Raw genomic sequence first — 19,878 nt, 5'->3', positions numbered from 1 at the left:
AGAAAATATTTGAATAATAGTCCCAGCAGAGTCAGCTCCATCAAATTATAGGGGAAAGATGAGATGTGAATTAGCTGCTGTTGCTTCATCTTTTCTTTCTTTCTTTTTTTTTTTTTTTGAGATTACTTAGGTCCATCCAACATACTGTAAAAAAAATTAACCATGTAACTTTATATTTAGCCATGAAAAATCAACATATAACAATCAGGTAAAGTCTCAAATGTTGAAATGATTTCAAGGTGAATTTGTTGACTGTATTTTAATCTTTCCACTACTGCCTTTTGAAGTAAAATTCTAAAGGCCACAGTAACACTGCAAATAGCAACCTGCATCACTCCTTGCTAAAATGAAATGAAAAATAACTAAAGTCAAAAGTAGTCAATTTTCCCATTAGTTTTTATAAAATGCAAATATTTATATATTTAAAGGTTGTATTCTTGTTTTTGTGGGTTTTTCCTGGGCTCAAAGCATAGTTGTGTGATATGTCACAGGTATAGATAGTCAAGTAGCCACTATTTAGAAATGATCTTTCAACCTAAAGATACCTAGTGAGTTAATGATTAGTTCGTTTCCTTGCCTTGTCCAAAAGCTTATTCTGTCCCACTGGCAAGAAAGGCTTATCGGCAATTAAAGTCAAAAGCATATCTTTTAGGAAATTAGCCAGTGGACAAAGCAAAAGATCTTAAAGGGGGCATTAAGCTTAATTTTTATTTAGATAAACTTAAGAGCATCCATCTCTGTTGACAATTACTACAAAATGATTTCCTTAGATCCCTATTCTATTCTAATTCAGGTTTTATAACATGTCTATGAAAAAAGATGCTTTAAATCAAAATGGAAAAAACACCCTAAAATGGAGTCCTTTAGCACTAAAATAGGCTAAAAGAGAATGTGATTAAAAAAAGTAAAAATAACTCCAATACCTAGACCTCGACACAGTAATAAGATGTTCTGATGTAAGTACTTGTGATAATCTTAAATTATTTAAGAAAAAAATGAGAAAGTCTTTTTTTCCTTTAGCAAATATAGTTAGGTAGAGGTGTTACCACTAACACATACCCATTCCCATTGCAACTTATTGGGATGACAAAGACAAGAATCATTAAGGACAGCAAGAAAGTATGGAGTGGGATCTAAGTCACTGAAAGATATATCCATAACAGGAAGATTTAAGATACATTTGGGTATCAGTGTCTTGAAACTACTCTTCAACACTTAAAAATTCAAAATTAAGTTTCACTAAAGTTAAAATAAATTGTTCGACCCAAATCTTAAGTAATTTTAGGATGCTTAAAACACTTAAAAAATGAAAAAGAAAGCAAAAGATCCTTTCAAATGACTGGCTTGTTTCCCAAAGTGATAAGAGCTCTTCGCTCTAGGAAACCATAATTACCTCTTAAAAGTTACAATTAAAATGCAAAAATTAATTTGATGAGCTTTTACCATCAAAAATGCTTTAATATGAGATTCTGTCAGTTTCTGTCACTTGCATATTATTGTTTTGAAACATATAAAATCTGCTATGGTGTTATAGAAAATTACATGAAATTTTCTTTTTAAAAATTTAAGATAATTGTGTAGTAAGAATACACCTGTTCTCTATGCTTGTGAGAAAATGGGTATACTATAATATTATTATGAAACAATTCCAAATTAATATCTGATGTGTTAAAAATATTGGCCCTTTTACATTATAATTCATATGATTATACTGCCCAAAAGAGAGGACAGCTAATTAAGGTCTGGCTACAAATAGCTAATAACCATTTATCATCTACTTTCAGGTAAAGGATTATAAGAGAAAACCTTTTAGAAAAATTAATGAAAAAGCATTTCATTATGAAAATTTTATCTGTTTTTGGAGGGGAGAGGCAGGGCAATTGGGGTTAAGTGACTTGTCCAAGGTCACACAGCTAGTAAGCTTGTCAAGTGTCTGAGGCCGGATTTGAACTCAGGTCTTCCTGACTCCAGGGCCGGTGCTCTACTCACTGCAACACCTAGCTGCCCCCAATTTTATCTATTTTTGACATGTGTATGTACACACACACACACACACACACACACACACACACACACACTCTCTCTCCTCAAGACATTTTTTTCTAAACGAAGTATTATACTTCTTACTACAAATTTATTCTCTCTGGTTGTAACAATAGCATATAAGCACCACAGATAATGCTGTAAACAAAATTTTAACAAGTAAACTAAGGGCAAATATCCATTTCCCTTTATTACAATATTTAATAGATCATGATTTAAGAGTTTCTATTTACTACAATTTCATTTTCATAATTAAAAATTCAGGCATATTTATACAAACAAGAAACAGTTACATATATTTTAAAAAAAAGCAGATTAGCCGGGTCTAAGACTTTTAGCATACAAAGTGAGCACACGAAACCTATAAAATGTTACTGTATGCAATGTATAAAAAATCCAATAACCTCTTATTTTAAAGCTTGTTTGAATAGATTAATCACTAGTAAGAAATAAGGATGGTAGTTTTGCTGGCTTATAAGTATTCCTGTAAACAGTCTGAAAGAAGCAAAAAATTAGAAATGTTTTAGTCAATAACTTACCCCTTTTCTTCCCTTCTAAACCAGTCTAACAGTAGTTAATATTGGCTCTTTTAAATAGATTGATTCTAGGAGAAAAAAAATTAGGACCATGGAAAAGCACTGTAATTGATTCTTTACAAATATACTAAAAGGAAAAAAAATATTGTACTCCAAATGTGAACTGGGCTGCAAGTTGTGTGAAAAAGTAAGAGTTACTATTCAATCTTACTGGAGGTTTGTTGTTATCCAACTGCTCAATCATTTGGTAACAATATAACAGAAAAAAATCCAAGGGTGGGGGGAACCCGAGTGCTTAACAATATATTTACAGATTTATGCAATTAGAACAACCTAATATTGAGAATGGTTTTTTTTTTGCTCTTGTTGCATAGGGAACAAATTTCATTTGGCACACTGGATTGAATTTTGAGAAATAAAATAAACTTACAGCATTTGGCATTCCAATTAGATATTGTAGTTAAGACAACTGTGGAAAAGGGGAATGGAAAAAAATGTTTCGAGGGGAAAAAAAAGCAAGAAGACAGAAGACCAAAGTTGCTGGTGCCTTCTACCATTCAATGTCTCTGGAATACTTTCATCTGTAACAACATATACAAATTATTATTCACACCATGATTAAACTGCTAGAAGATCTTAATGACTTTTTATTGTGCTCTAATTTACAGTACCCAGCAAGGAAACCCTGACTATAAAGGCAAGGATGCCTTAAACAGCAAAAGTGTTTTATTCACATTGTATGTTTTTATTCAAATTTGCTTTCTGGTTCAGTTTCAAGTTTAGTGCACAAATAGTTGTGAGAATCTGTAAGATCCCATAAACTCAGGCCAAATTTCAGCAGTTTAAACCAGCTGCTCCTTGCAAATAATGTTTTTCCTTCTTGGCAGGTAAACATAATCTCAGTTTCACACAAGTACTTCTTTAAACTGTAGTATCTCCAAAGTCTTTGTTCCAACGGATATATGCTTCTAGGGTTTGAGGGCTCACACTGCGCTTTATCTTTTTCAAGGACTCAGTGAAATCAGATAATCGAATATTTCTCATCTGTATTTCAAAGAATAAGAACAGAGCATTTTTATAAATACCTGCAAAATTATCAAACATTTTCTTTAGCATACATGTCTAAGACTAAAATTATTCAATCTGTCCATTAATGCTACAAATAGAGATGTATTTTACCTTACCCACCAAATTCTTCAAAATATTGTATAAAAATGTTTTATTAATGCTGTTTTAAACACACAAAGAGAATTTTATCTACATAAAACAAACTCTGAATTTTCATGTTTCTTAAAGTGAGGGCACATCTATGTGACAAGCTGAAGCACTTTTGTGCCCACCTATAATTTTAAAGATCATTATAAAGGTCAACTTGGACATTTAAAAAATGTAGGAGGCAGCATGACAGGTAGAAGGGGTAACTGGACTTGGAATCAATAATTCTGAACCTCAGATTTCCTCATATTATCTACTTCAGAGGGATTTTGAAAGGAAAATTATTGTAAATTCACGTAAAGAATTACATAATCAAGCTATTATAATAAAGTATAGCTTCCTAAATACAATTATCTTACGTTTTTGCATAAGCAAAAGATTAAAATCTGAAAGGACCCCAATTTATTATTTCAGTGCTTCAAAAAAAATTTCTCCTGTGTGGTTCTTTCCTCCATCAAAACAGACTACAATACTTCCTTGCTTTAGTAGTCTGCTTATTTAAAGTTCCAGTGGCAGGAAAATAAAAAGAAAATCACCAGTGGCCTGCCTCATGGTGACAACCTTTCCAAACTTAGCTAAGCTGATACTCTGACTATACAAAGCCTGTATAAAAGGACTTTCTAGCAGAATTCTCAAGTAAAAGCAAATTTTTACCTCATTTGTTAAAAAAAAACAAATATAAAATAATTTAGGTAAATCATCTGACTTTTTTTTTAAACATAAAGGGAATGATAAAGTAATATACCTCACTGGCAGACATATTCTTCACTTGTTCTGGTTTCAGTTCTACAAAATATAAACATTTTTTTGTAAAAAATGAAACTAAGGTTTCTATTGCATAACAATACAATACAAGAATACATGTAAGGTATACTGGACAAAAAGACACGTGATAATTTTACCAATACATAAAATCCTTCAAAATGTTGAAAACAATAATTCCTTAGCTGAAGAACTTTGAGGTACCCAATTACTATGCACAATGCTGAAGAACTGATTGTTATTCCTCTCTTATTAATTCTGGAGAGTACAATTTGTCATTCATATAGACAACTATTCAAACATTGTTCTAATTTGTTTCAAAATAGCAAGAAATGTTCAAAAAATATAAATGACTTATCTTTTCCAACGACCTTGGTTCTACTGTGACAAGGCTTGAGTTGAGTAGTTGGGAAAGAATTTCTTAATATATCCCTAAGCTTGAAATGCGCAAAGTTGTCAGCCTCACTGTCATCCAGAGTCATCGAAGTCCAGTGGCAAGACAAAAGTCGAGCTAACTGGTGATGGCCCAGGATCCAGTGAATAACCACTTGGTGTCTTTGATGTCTCTGAACAAGCTCTAAGCACTCCACAGCACTGGCTCCAGCTCCCTTCGTGGCCGTTGGAACAAATTGTTCTTATTCACCCATTCTGCCAGGGGAAGTCTTCACATGCTGGGGGGCAAATCCCACTCGGAACTTACTATATTAATGAAACCACAAGGCCAGTCCCTAAAACCTTTTGTTTTTTTTTTTAAAGTTGCTTTTAAAAAAAATATGGCTGAACAGAGAGGAACAGTACTAATGCTCTAATTATGTCTACTACAGTGGAAGGTTTATAAGCACTTAGTATCAAAGCAATCTTGTTCCAAATCAATTAAAACCATTATCTGGCAACTGAAAATTACTAGAAACCTATAATTAAATAGGTAAGGGGAGAAGCCACTAATCAAAACTAGCACTTCTGAGTCAAGCACCATGATTCAAGTCTCAAAATCTCCTAAGCATGTGGAGGAGTCTGAGGAATCCAGAAGTAGTAAAGGGCAGTTGTACCGTTATGGCTGCATATTAGTACAAAGGTGGCTCATTCTATCACAGGATGAAGAAATTCACTTAATCCTGATGATGGAAGTAAAAGCTGTGGCTCAAACAGGAAAAGATATCCTCTGAAGGTTATGACCAAAGTATCCAGAAGACATTACTAGAGTTGGCAATAAGGGCCTAAAGGTATCCTCTTGACATCCACATGATGAATAAATGATGAACATTAATTAAATACTGAACAGTTCTTGCCAACAAGGAGCTTACATTCTAATGGGAGATAGAACAAATAGGTGTGTCCTGGGGAAAAGAATTATGCTGAGAAGTCAAAAAGATGGCTATCAGAATAATATGATTATATTTCTCCCAGTCTAGAAAATGGAGAAAGAATCCTTTGTTTCTTTTTACTATTGGAATGTTCATGTTAATGTTTTATTCTCTTGTGGGCTCTCTTTGTTTTTCAATTAAAAAACAAGCTACTGCTTAGAAACTACTTTATTCCACATTTTCTAGTCATGGCAATGCTAACTCTGACTTAGAATGAATGATCTTTGTAAGCAATTCCACTTGAGAAAAAGTCTATTATTGGAAATCTCCTATTTTAAATGCTTTTGGTGCCTATAACCTTTGACAGTAAAATATTTACAAGGTGACTCTCAAAAGACAGTTAAAATAGATAGAAATGGCACATGTCTGTTTATCACCTACCTCGTATGGGACCCAGGGCTGCATCTTTTGCAAGTGCTGTTAAATCACTTCCTGAATATCCTTCAGTCATTCTTGGAAAAAGGGAAAGAAAAACACCAGAACACTTATCCCACTGGAAATATTAAATCTTAATGATGGCAAGTTTGGCACATTCTATGAAAAACAGTTGCTTACATCGCATGATCTTATGGTCTACCTGCCGCCCCCCCCCCAAATCTTCCACACTGGTTTGAAGTTTCTCTGATTACTTTAGGTTAAAGTATTTCTTCTACCATCAGAAAGATCCTGCAATTTGTATTTACTGGAAAGGGCAAAATCTTTCAACCTATGGAATTCATTAGAACATTAACAACAAATCTATTAACACTGATTAATTGCCACCTTGACAATGAGCCTAGGTAGAAGGGACAAGGACATAGCCTAAAGATTAGGAAACATATATCTAAATGAGAATGTCTTAGTGGAAAATCCGAGGGGAAATTCAGCTTGGAGCAGGAAGGGCTGAGAAGAAAAAATGTTTGTTGTAAAAAGCTATTTTAAAAAAAAGCTATTAAGAAAATGTGTGATAACCAGATCAATAAAGCACTTTTGCTATATGTCACATATGAGGATATGGAAATAGTTTCACTGGGTACTATCTATGTAAACTATAAAAAATAAATTATATTTGTTAAAGTTGAAAAATAAATGAAAATATTTAATTTTCTTCTCACTTTATCTTAAGGTGTTTAAACTTGATTCACTTATTTATTCCCATGTACTATGCCAAAAAGTAATATGATAACATTTAGTAGCAGTATACTTTATCAAAAAGACAGAGTAACTTCAATTTGTCCCAGTATTATTTGACTCTTTAAATATAAGACTATGACTATGAATGAGAAGCAGTCACTTACCTAGTTGTCAGGTATATACATATGCATGTTAATCTAATAGGGTTTTTCAGTGATTAAAATAAAGACCATGTGGCATTCTGAAGTGGAGACTTAAGTATATGGTGAATTGTTCAAAACAGGAGTGTGCTCACTTTAATATTCTCAGATACTGAAACAACACATTCACAGAGAACCAAGAAACTAATGTAAAAGAAATGAAAAGGAACCATACAGCCAGTTAAATGGGATAAACTGACATGCTAATAAATGCATATAAAGAAAAAAGGTGCACATAAGGCTATCGAAATTTGCATAAATTTTCAAAATTGGAAGGAACCTTATTAGGCATATAATCTAATCTAAACCTGAACAAGGATTCTCTCAATGAGTTTCTCAACAAGTTGTTATCCAGCCTTTGCTCCAATACCTCTAGAGTAAGGAAGCACTCACTACTTTCAGAGCCAGACCATTTATTTCACTTTTGAGGAGCTCACTTTTTACAGGGAAAAGGTTTTATTAATGCCTTTTGTCTTTATGTTAGTCATTTCTGGAAATACTCTTCTCAGTTCCTCTACCCACACTACTCCCACCATTGAACCCTTTCTTATAGCAAAGAAAAACAGTTAAACATAAACACCTGTTACAGAAAGTACATCTAACAATATATACATTCTGCCCTAGGAAAGCCCTCTGTCATAAGTGGGGAGGAAAGTTTCATCATCTGTTCTCAGGGAATATCACCAGTTATTCAGAGTCTGTCATCCTGTTAGTGACCCTTTCCTTTACCTTACTGTAATAATTATGCACATTGTTCTTTTGATTTTGCTTATTTCTGTCAGCACTAGTTGATATCAATTACCCATGCTCTTCATATGTATAATTTCAAAGTAAACCTGTTTCTTTGCAACTTCTACTCATTGTTCCTAGTTCTGTACTTTTGGGCCAACTAGAATAAATCACATTTCTTTTCTAATGACAGCCCCTCAAATACTTGAAAGCTGATACCATTCTCCCTACATCTTCTGCCAGTTCCTTCAATCCATCCTCATTTGTCATAATCTCCAGTCTCCTAATCACCCTGGTTTGACTTCCTAAAAACATTCTTTAACTTAATATTCTTCCTCAAATATTTTATTTAGGACTGAATACAATACTTCAAATATAGTCTAACCAAGATAGAGTACAGGTTGCTGTTAATGAAGCCTAAAACTGCATTAGCATTTTGTGCTTCCATCACACAGAACTTAAATATTAAGCTGTCAGTTCAATAAAACTTCCAGATGTTTTTCAAAAGAAATGATAACTTTTATGCCTCCCTCATATTATACCTGGGTCCAAACAAATGAACTTCACAAATGTACTTTAAATTTATTTCTATTAAATAAACTTTTCAGATTTGATCCATCTTTTTAGCTTACTAAGCTCTGTTTGGATCCTATGTCATTCAAAGTGTGGGTTATTGGTCCCAGCTTTGTGTCAACCCAAATGCACGTCTCACAAGAATGCCAATTATTCTTTTATCCAAGTCACTGGTAGAAATGTTGAATAATACAGTCATGAACAGCTCGTCACAGCACGCTATCATACCTTTTTTCAAGCTGACATCAACAAGTTCTGAATTTGTCTAACCATTAGTCTTACCTCCCAGTCAGTCAGTTAACAAGCATTTCTTAAGCACCTACTATATGTAAGGCACCATGCTAAGGAATGAGGAAACAAAGAAAGGCAAAAAACGATAACAAAATGTTTTTGTTCTAAAGAAGTTCAGCCTAATGGGGAAGATTACATGAAAATAACCATATACAAACAAGATCTAGACAGGATAAACTGCAGATAAGTAAACAGAGGGAAGGCACTAACAGTAAAGCGCATTGGGTTAAGGCTTCTTGAAGAAGGTGAAATTTTAGCTGAGACTTGAAGGAATACAGAAAAGCCAGGAGGCTTGGATGGGGAGGGACACAATTCCAGAGGACAACCAGTAAAAATGCATGGTCAGGACATGAAATAGCATGTTCAAGGAATAGCAAAGAAGCCAATATCACAGGATCTCAGAGTATGTGGGGGTGAATATGGTATAAGAAGAGTAAAAAGGTAGGAGGAAGGCCAAATTATGAAAGGCTTTAAAGCCAGAGGATTTTCTATTTGACCCTGGAGGGGACAGGGAGCCAATGGAGTTTACTGAATAAAAGGGTGACATGGTGAGAACACTGCATTAAGATCAATTTAGCAGCTAAATGTAGGATGGAAAGGAATGGGGAGAGATGAAGTAGGGAGGCAAAGCAGAAGATTACTGAAGTAGTCTAGATGCAAAGAGATGAGGATCAACAACAGGTAGCAGTGTCAGAGGGGATCTAGGCAACTGATTGAGAGAGAGAGAGAGAGAGAGAGAGAGAGAGAAAGAGTATGTGTGTGTGTGTGTGGGGGTGGTGTTAAATATGTCACCTGAGGTTTGAGCCTAGGTGACTGAGATGGTGGTGTCCTCAGAGATTTTAGGAAAGGGAGGTTGGGGGGTAAGGAGGAAGAAGAGAAAGACAATGAGTTCAGTTTTTAAGATATGTACAGGATATCCAGTTTGGAGATGTGATGAAGGATAGGGCTGGGCAAACAGATTATAAATGACAACTGAATGCATAGGAATTGATGACCTCACCAAAAAACTCAAATAGTACAAACTGTCTACTACAGAGGAGGAAGAGAAGAGGGTATCCAGGACAGAGCCCTGGGAGAAAAATCTAAATTGAACAATTTAGATCCATTACTACGAGGTCATACAAAACATATTCTTTTTGAGAACACAGAAATATTTAGGTAGAGATTTTACATTATATAGAAATTTGCATCTCCTTATTATGAAACTTACTTTAAATCAAACAGAAAATCACTTCTTCACAAAAATACTGAAGTAATCCAAACAGAAATACTCACCTTGCTAGCTGAGCTAGCTCTTTTTGGGTTAATGGGCTTCCTTGTTTGCTTAATAGATTTTTTAGTAAAAGTAGTCTAGTCTGAAAAATGAGAAGAAAAATGTACAAGTCACAAAGATCATCAGTTTAAAATCATCTTAAGAAACAAACATTTCTATTCAAATGATTCTCATATTTCTCTATAGCTCTCTTCTCAGCTCCAGGCACACATCACCAGCTATTGATACCTGGAAGACATCTTAAACTCAACATGTTCAAAACAGAATTTATTATCTTTTTCGCAAAGCCCTCCTCTCTTCCCAACTCCCCTATTACTATTGAGGACATCGATAGATCAATCAATAGGCATTTATTAAGCATTTGCTATGTGCCGGGAACTGTGCTAAGTGCTAGGCTAGGGATAACAAAAAGAGGCAAAAGAAAGTCCCTGCCCTCAAAGAGCTTGCAATATGACAGGGAAGACAACATACAAACAAATACAAAGCAAGATAGATACAGGATAACTTAAAAATAATTAACTGAGGGGAAGCACTGGAATTAAGAGGGACTGGGGAAGGCTTCCTGTTGAAGGTGGAATTTTGGTTAGGACTTAAAGGAAGCCAGGGAGGTTGAGTATTCCAGGCATGGAGTACAGCTAGAGAAAATGCCTGGAGCCAAGAGATGGAATGTCCTGTTCCTGGAACAGCCAGGAAGCCAGTGGCATTGGATCAAAGAGTATCTGTCAGGGGAGTAAGGAAAAGAAGACTGGAAAGGTAGGAGGGGGCAGGGTTATAAAGGGATTTGAATGCTAAACAGAGGATTTTGTATTTGCTCTTGGAGACAACAGGAAGCCACTAGAGTTTACTGAGTAGAGGAGTGACATGATTGGACCTGAGCTTCACGAAAATAACTTTAGTGGCTGAATGGAAGATGTACTGGAGTGGGAAGGGAAGAGACTTGAGGCAGGCAGACCCATTAGCAAACCATTGCAATAATACAGCCATTAGGCCATGAGGGCCTGAACTAGAGTAGTGGTAGCATCAGAGGTAAAGAGAGATGTTGCAAAGGTGATCACCGTAGGCCTTGGCAACAGATTGGCTAAGGCAGAGTGTGTGTGTGTGTGTGTGTGTGTGTCTGTCTGTGTGTGAGAGACAGTAAGGAATCCAGGGTGACTCTCAGGTTGTGAGCCTGACAGACTGGGAGGATAGTATTGCCCTTGACAGTAACAAAGAAGGGAGGAGTGGTGGAGGGTTTAGGGGGGAAGATAATGAATTCTGTTTTGGACATCACGAGTTTAAGATTGGAGGTCAGCAAAGAGACTGGGGTAAGAAAGGCAGATTTGAAACTCATCAGCACAGAGATGGTAATTAAATCCATAGGAGCTGATGAGATTACCAAGTAAAGAAGAGAAGAGGGCCCAGGACAAAATTCTATGGGACACTTATGGTTAGAAAATATAATCTGGAAGAAGATCCAGCAAAGGAGATAGAGGAGTGGTCAAAAAAATAAGAGGAAAACTGGGAGAAGGTGTTGTCCCAAAAACCTAGAAAGGAGAGATTATCAAGGAGGAAAGAGTGATCAACAGCATCAAAGGCTGCAGACAGGTCAAGAAGAATAAGGATTGAGAAAAGGCCATGGGATTTGGCAATTTAAAGATAACTACTAACTTTGGAGACAGTGGTGGAATAACATCAGAAACAAGACTGTATGGAGAGAGAGGAGAGAGAAAGTGAAGGCACCTGTTGTCAAAGGCCTTTTTTGAAGAGTTTAGCTGCAAAGGACAGAACAGATTTGATAACAGAGATGGAAGGATCAATTGAGGGTTTTTTCAGGATAGGGGAGAAGTGAATCTTTACAGGCAATAAGAAATGAGTCAATAGACAGGAAGAGATTGAAAATAAGCCACAAACAATAACAAATATTTTAATGATGATTAACAGTGAAAGACTAAAGACAATTCTAAAGGACCCATGATGAAAAATGTTATCCACCTCCAGAAAGAGAATTAATGAATTCTGAATGCAGACTGAAGCATACTTTTTTCAACTTTGTCTTTTCTTTTTTTGTATGTGTGTATATATTTTCTTTTGCAACATAGCTAATATGGAACTATATTTTGCATGACTTCACATATATAATTAATATCATATTGCTTGCCTTCCCAAGCATTGGGGAAGGGGTGAGGACAGAGAGAATTTGAAACTCAATTTTTAAAAAAATCAATGTTAAATATTTTTAAATGTAATCAGGAAATATTTAATTTTAAGTAAAAATACATTTAAACAAAGAAAAAAGTGATAGAGTAGGGATGATGGAAGTGACAGTCCGTTGGAAGAGATGGGATGGAATGAGATCACTTGAATAGGCAGAAGGGTTAGCCTTGGTAAGGAGTAAGTCTCCTCACATGAGACAGGGATGAAAGAGGAGCTAATGGCAGAAGGCATCAGAATGATAAGAGATAAGGAAGGAGTTCATGGTGAATGCTTTGAATTTTTTTCTATAAAATATGGGACAAAGTTCTCAGCTAAAAGGGCAGGACAGGGGTATCCACGGGAAGTATGAAGAGGGATGAAAAGGTCTGGGAGAGCCACTATGCTGTGGAGAATGGGCAGCAATATAATAAGGGGACTGGGGATTCAAGAGAGGAGGACACTAAAGAGCTGAATTGGTTCACCAAGGAGTTGAGATGGGGAAGAGAGAAGAGAGTGGCTAGTGTAGGGGAGACAGTCTAAGAAATAATTGAGGGATCAAGGTATTGGAAGTCACAATTCAAATGAAGAGTAGGGTTACATAAGGGAAGCCTGGAAACCTTGTTGCCATCAACTTCTCCCTTGAACTGTCACATAGACAATCTATTGTCAAGTGTTGCCACTTGTACCTTTACAACATCTCTTGTCTCCATTCACACAGCAACCACCATTGTATATGATCTTACCCCCTTTTGCTTGGAGTATTTTAAGTCTTCTTCCTAAGCATAGGTCTGACCATGTCATTATCACCCTATTCAATATACTCTAATGGCTCCCTATTATCTCTAGGATCAAATACAGAATCCTAAGTTTGGGCTTTAAAGCCCTTCACATTTCCTATATTTCAAGTCTTCTTACACTAGATCCCTCCTGAAACCATTCAATCTACCTATGCTGGCCTACTTGCTGATTCTGGAACATGACACGCTATCTCTAGTCTTCTTGCTTTTGCCCTGGCTATCCCCCCATGTCTGAAATGCTCTCTCTGCTCACTTCTGTGTCTTCATTTCCATGCATCGCTTCAGAGCTCTGCTCAAATTCCGCTTCTGCAAGAGGCCTTTCCTTCCCCCTCCTCATCCCACACCCACACCCTTCAGCTAAAGCCTTTCTCCTCTAAGTTTACCTTCCATCGTTCTGCATATATATCTTGTACTTATATAATTACATGCATTTTGCCTCCCAATAGGACATAAGCTTTTTGAGAATAGAGACTACATTTTTCTCTGTATTTGTAGGCACAGTGCCCGGTACACAGTACCAGGGTACCCTTAGTAAATGCTTGGACTGACTGGATGATGTACTTCTTCCTTCAGTTTAGCTTTTCTCTTATATTCACAAGTAGATATTTAGCCCTCTTTTCTGTTAACCGAGTTACTACGCTCCTAATCATGCAAGTTCAAAACCTCCCTCTCTCTAGCTCTTCATATTCAACTGAACCATCATTTAATAATGAATAAATGTCATGCACAAAGCACCAGAACACAAAGAAGAAATGAGATAGTTCTTGCCATCAACTAGCTTGCAAGCTTACCAGCTTGCAAAGGGAGACACGACATATAAGTAGTACGAACTAAAATATGAATGGAAAGAAAACATTTAAAATATATGCTATAGGGAAGTTATAGGAGGGAGGAGTCATTTCCAGATTTAGAAGGGTGGGGACCACAGAAATCATCTTTTAGGAGAGTATGCCCAAGGCTGAACCTGAAAGAAGAGAAGAATTATAAAGGTAGGGATGAGGGGTGGGAAGGCTTCCAGGCATTGAGTATCAGCTAAACAAAGGCACAGAGGTGGAAAAAAAAAGATGATAAAAAATAGGAGGCACTTACATAAAGCTTTAAGGCTTGCGAAGTGTTTTACACACAGGTTGTCATTTAATCCTTATAACGACTGTGTGAGGCAGGTGCTAATGGTATCCCTATATTACAGATGAGGAAATCAAGCCTCAGAGGCTGACTTCCCTAAGGTCACACAGCTATGAAATATCTTGGGGGGGGGGGGTGGTTCAAAGCCAAGTTTCTCTGACTCCAAGTCCACCATGGAATAGTTTAAATGGAACAAAATTAGTGAGGTGGAGTAGTGGAGTAGGGTAAGTAAGGAGGCAACATAGACTGAAACTAGGTTGTAAAAGCTCTTGAATTCCAAGTTAGGACATTAAACTACTGAAGGTTTTTGAACATCAAAGTGATGTGATCTGAGTAAGAAATGAAGAACATTCCAAGTACTGGAGTATAAAGGATGACCAGAAATAGAAAGACCATCAAACAGCCTATTACAATACACCAGTTAAAAAGTGGTGATGGTCTGAATTAGGATGGTCAAGTGGAAAGGAAGGGGCAGCCTCCCGAGTTACTGCACAGGGTAGAATTAACAGAACAGAAGGCATAGGAGCAGAGAATAGGGTGGTGGGGGGAGGAAAGAACCAAAGATGATTGTGATTTTGAGCCTAGGTGACTGGGAAGATAGTTTTATCAATCAAAACTGAGACATTAGCAGATTTGGGGTAGTGGAAAGGAAGGGGGTAAGTTTAGTTTCAGATATGCTGTTGAATTTGAGGTATTCCTGAGATGTTCAGGCACAGATATTCAAATTGCAGTCAGAAATGTGAAACTAGAAGAGACTGTGGAAAAGGCTGGGGCTAGAAGTGAAGATATGGGAATTATTCTCAAAAAGTTAACTGAACCATGGGAGTGAATGAGGTTACCAAAAAGAAAATAATTAAAATTAAAAGCATACAGTCTTTCTATATAAGCACTATGTAATTGGTAAAACAAACAAACAAGCCTATATATTCATTTCAAATTCCACATTTTTCATGAAGTTTTCTCTGATTACCCTGGCTACATGTGATTGCTACTTCCTCTCAACTCCTATAGCACACGAAACCATTCTTATGATACAAACTATTGCACTGAGTTATTTGTGTACTTGTCATGAAATAATTTCTCTTACTAGAATGTAAAATCCTTCAGGGTAAAAACCATCTTACTCATTCTTATTCATCTTATTCTTTTGACAAAACATAATCAGCTACCTTACTTACCAAACACTTAGGTATTAAATTAAAGATTCCCTCCCCCCTCAAAAAGATCTCTTTCAGCTTCTAAAATGGCATAATAATTAAATGAATTGAAATGAAGAAACCTATTTTTTTTGTTAAGAAAAGAGGCACTAGCTGTATAATTGGAAGTAAAAATATATACTTACCTCCTCATTTGGTAAAGACACATACACTCGTTTGATGAAACGCCTAAAAAATTGTTTTGATCAATTAAGAAAAATTTGATTTAAAATGTTAAATTCACTTTAAAACAAAGTCTAAATTCAAGACATCTTAGAGAAGACTTGAAGGAGGTTGTTTAAAAAAATTGTTTTATATAACTTTGAAAGACTTGGGGACTCAGATCAACACAATGACCAAAGAAATCCAGAATTCTCATGACAAAACATGCTATCCAGTTCCAGATGAAGAGGTGATGAATTCAGAGTGCAGACTGAAGCACTTTTTTTTTCAAACATGGCCAATGTGGGAATTTGTTTTGCTTGAGCATACATTTTTACAATGGGTTTTGTTTTTCTTGCCTTCTCAAAGGGTGAAGGAAGCGGCAAGGGAGGAAGAGAATGCAAACCTAAAAATAAAACTAAATTTTTTTTAAAAAAGAAAAACGTTTCAAAGAAATGCTTTTTTATGTTTAAATTTAATTTATCTACTTTACTTAATACTGTCATAAAATAACAGATAGAACTTCTGTGATAGCCAAAAACTGTGAACAAAGTGAGTCCCCAAAGTGAGAGAATGGCTGAGCTGTAACATATGAATGTAATGCAACACTCTTGCACTGTAAGAAATGACAAATATAAAGAACTGAATGAAGCATGGGAAAAGTTACATGAAGTAGGCATAAATAGAAAAAGTATATACAATGACCATAATAATGTAAATAAAAACAACACCGAAAGGCAGATAAAATGATTAATCTTAATGGCTTATTTGTTTATAAGAGGTGAGAGACAATGAATTTAAATGTTGCATGTACTATCAAATGATTTGCTTTAATTTTGCATAGCTGTTTTATTTTTTGAACAAGGGATGTCCAGTGGGTGGGGGTTTCGGGAAATGATTGTGGTATCAGAACAAAAGGCACTAATACAGCTTTAAAAAATGCCAAGTGTTACTGAACTATTTTTGGTAATAGGAAAGACATAGTAACATGCTACAGTGGCAAAATAAGTAATTAATTAATCAATTAACTCAAAATATATACCTAAATACTTGTACACCTGGGTTAACTTTTTAAGTACAAATATTTTGTACAACTTTGCCATAAAAATGTTTCAAAATAATGCTAATTCCTTAAATCTAGCTGCCTCATCATTCCAAGTGGTAGCTCTCTCACCTTCCTGTTTTAGAGGAAACGCTTCTACCTTCTTATTCTTGGTTAGAAATTAAGTACAACCAATCCATAAACAGTTACTGAACTTTTTTTCTGCCCAAAGGAGTTTCTATCTAGGAGAATTTCTTCTTATCATTATATACTTCAAAAGTTCTCACACCAAGAGTTTTAGGTCCTAAAAACAGATTTCTCATTTATAAGATTGGTCCTATTGAACTAACTTCCTTCCATACTGTTTTACCTAATATTGTGTTTTCACAAAACCAAATGACTTCATTAGGGTAGACATGTCTAAACTATGGAAATAGAAATAACTAGGAAGAAAATTGAAAAAAAATCCTACTATAAAGTATTCTATTATGCTATAGATTTAATTTTACTATTGTGTGAATCATGTTCCTCATGTACAAACTGATGGAATAACTATAAAGTAGATGGTGGATCCTTGCTCCTCAACAGCATCATGAGGACCTTTCTGTAACTGAAATTATGCCTACATCTTATAGAATAGTATACTTCTTCAGCTACCAGCAAGGACTCGCTTGGTAGTGCAGTTTTCCCACATTACTAATTACCACTTCTGTCTTTCCACTCTGCATTTCCACAGCTGGAAATTCATAAAAAGGTCAGAGAGTAATGGGGAACAGCAATATAGCTTCTCTACAAACCACTGTATATCAATGACAGCCATGATGCTAGGGCTATTATATGCACTCAAAGAAACCCAACAGAAACAAAGAATTTATCAACTTAAGCCTGCTTACAGAACTCCAATTCAACTTTATTCATTTGAATGGCTGAATGCTTATTCATCTGAAAGCTTACATGTAATAGTAATATATAACTGAATGAAAATATATTGAAATACCTCATATTTTTACAAGAGGGCACCAGACTTGGTCAATATTTCCCTAAGCCCTTCCACATTTTGGCTTTATTTATATCCATCCTTAGTATTAAACTAATATGAACATTATAAAATTAATGTTGGGTTTTGGGGGTTTTTTTCAGTCATGTAACAGTCAGAATATACTAAATTACGTGCTTTGGGAAAAACATATTTCTTAAAGGGTGTAAATCTTGAGTTGGAAATGTAAAATACAAGTTCAAATATAGTAAGTCAATATATATACTCATATAATTCCCATTTTCCTCCACCAATATTTTACTACTAGAAGAAGAAAGTGAAGGTTAGGATGCTAATTCTCAATTAAGAAAAGGAAAATGTAGTTGCTTTTGGTTTGAAGAAAAGTTTTCAACTATGTTGATTTACTAGTTAGTAGTCCTCATAGCTAACTCAAGAAGAGTTAAGCATTTGTGTGAACCATTTAACACAATGAAGAAAAATACAAATGATGACAACAATATGGTCTACCTTCAAAGAGCTGATATCACTGATAACCAAACACTACAGAGGAAATCATGACAGGAAAAAAAATATTATCCCCTCCTCACAATTAAGGAACAGAGGAATCAGGGGAAGAATAGAAGGCGAATGAGGGAAAAGGAAAGTAAAAGTGTAATGTAGCTATTAGAAAAACAGAAAGACACAACTATTTACCTGAGAACAGCCTCATCAAGCTCTTGTGGCCTGTTAGTTGCACCCATTACAAGGACTCTGTCATCTCCAGCAGACTGTACCTTTAAGATGAATCCAAAAAAATTTTTTTTTTAAGTTTAAATAAAGTGATAGAAAAGAATATATAGAAATAATATTACACACAAAAACTATATTTCTAATTTTGATTATTTAAAAGGAAAATGTTAAAAAATAATAAATATCATGAAGAACACTTACACCATCAAATTCTATCAAAAATTCAGTTTTTAAACGTCTACTAGCATCATGTTCTCCTTCTCTTCTTTCACATAAAAGACTATCGACTTCATCTGAAAAAGACAAACATGATACCATTATCAATGGTCAAACTACCCAAATCATTTAAAATTATTTCTATGTAGTTTACTTCTTGTTTTAAGAGCTAAATGGTTCAAGTTATTAGCAGAGGGAAACCAATTTAAATCATCATGTAGTCATCATGACTCTTCTTTGAACTTTTCCATCCAGAATGATGTTTGCTAACTAGTATCCCTTCTCCTCCATAAAAGTCTTATTACGATGTCCTCTAGGGGCAAAGAGATAAATTTGGGCTCTTGAAGACTCAGTCAATGGAGAACAAACTCTCTAAGGTTCTAATGTGCTGAAATGGTTTGAAGTAACAAAATAGGTCTGCTTTTTAAAAAGTGTTTTATTGACAAAACTTTTATGTTTGGTATGATAAAATTTTTATGTACTTAACCTAAGTACAAAGAAACTCATTTTCAGTACGCAATGAATGCAATAGCCAGAGCAATGTGTGAAACAAAGAAATACACAAAAGAGCCCTTGCTCTACCCTGACAGCCATGGTGTCAGTGGTTGGAAATAACGCAAAGAATGCTACAAATAAAAAAATAAAAACTGTCTTACAACAAAAAAGTTGTAAGATAATTAACATTAGTTAGCTGCTGGTACTTTTAATGTGAGATGGTTGGCCTATGACTGGGTATCCACTGTTCTGAAACCAAAACATGATAACACTGAAAAGAATCATATAAATCCTGGCACTGTCATTATAAAAGAAATCAGAAAATATAAGACTATTGCAGCTAAACTGAAAGACTGCTTACAAGTTCTTCAAGAAGGAGGTTTTTTGACCCCTGTAAAGGCTAAAAGAAATATAATTTCAAAGAACACCTGATCATTCTGTACTACAAAACACATGAGGACCATTTTGCAAAAGGATCACCAAAGATACTGGCAACTTATGTGACAACCTCTATCACAAATGATGCAGTCGTAGAGAAATTTATGGAAAACTTATTAAGACCTTCCTGAATTAAATCAATATATACTTTAAAACTCAAGGGTCTTCAATGCAAAGATGACTGAAAAATATGATAGAAAAATATGGTTCAGGAATAAGATATAAGGCAGGACAAAAATTCATATTCTATTCAGAAATCATATGCCTATAAATTATGAACATTTTCTTCAAGAAGAGAATCATAAGGCTCTGGCCATGGTAAAGATAAAATGTCATCAAAAAAATGAAACTTTCTAAACCTTAATAGATAAGAAATGATGGGTTACTAATCTACAGTCAGACCACTGACT

General features: G+C 35.2%; 1 protein-coding gene across 4 annotated transcripts in view; it reads right to left on the bottom strand.

The window, feature by feature from the left end:
* Window positions 1-2,114: 2,114 nt before the first annotated feature.
* SPAST (spastin) overlaps window positions 2,115-19,878 on the bottom strand; it is a 100,259-nt gene continuing 82,495 nt past the window's right edge. For all 4 annotated transcript variants that reach the window (XM_036751108.1, XM_036751110.1, XM_036751109.1 and 1 more), the window contains 7 exons: window positions 18,521-18,612; window positions 18,284-18,363; window positions 15,536-15,578; window positions 10,102-10,181; window positions 6,302-6,372; window positions 4,540-4,580; window positions 2,115-3,623 (listed from right to left, as the gene is read on the bottom strand). In XM_036751108.1, the coding sequence (XP_036607003.1) occupies window positions 3,501-3,623; window positions 4,540-4,580; window positions 6,302-6,372; window positions 10,102-10,181; window positions 15,536-15,578; window positions 18,284-18,363; window positions 18,521-18,612 (530 nt within the window). In that variant the 3' untranslated portion in view covers window positions 2,115-3,500. The remainder of the gene's footprint in view (window positions 3,624-4,539; window positions 4,581-6,301; window positions 6,373-10,101; window positions 10,182-15,535; window positions 15,579-18,283; window positions 18,364-18,520; window positions 18,613-19,878) is intronic.

The sequence above is a fragment of the Trichosurus vulpecula genome, chromosome 3, assembly GCF_011100635.1.
Source record: "Trichosurus vulpecula isolate mTriVul1 chromosome 3, mTriVul1.pri, whole genome shotgun sequence".
NCBI lineage: Eukaryota > Metazoa > Chordata > Mammalia > Diprotodontia > Phalangeridae > Trichosurus > Trichosurus vulpecula.
Note: the sequence above shows the minus strand (reverse complement) of the source record. Positions and strands in the feature narration are given on the sequence as shown.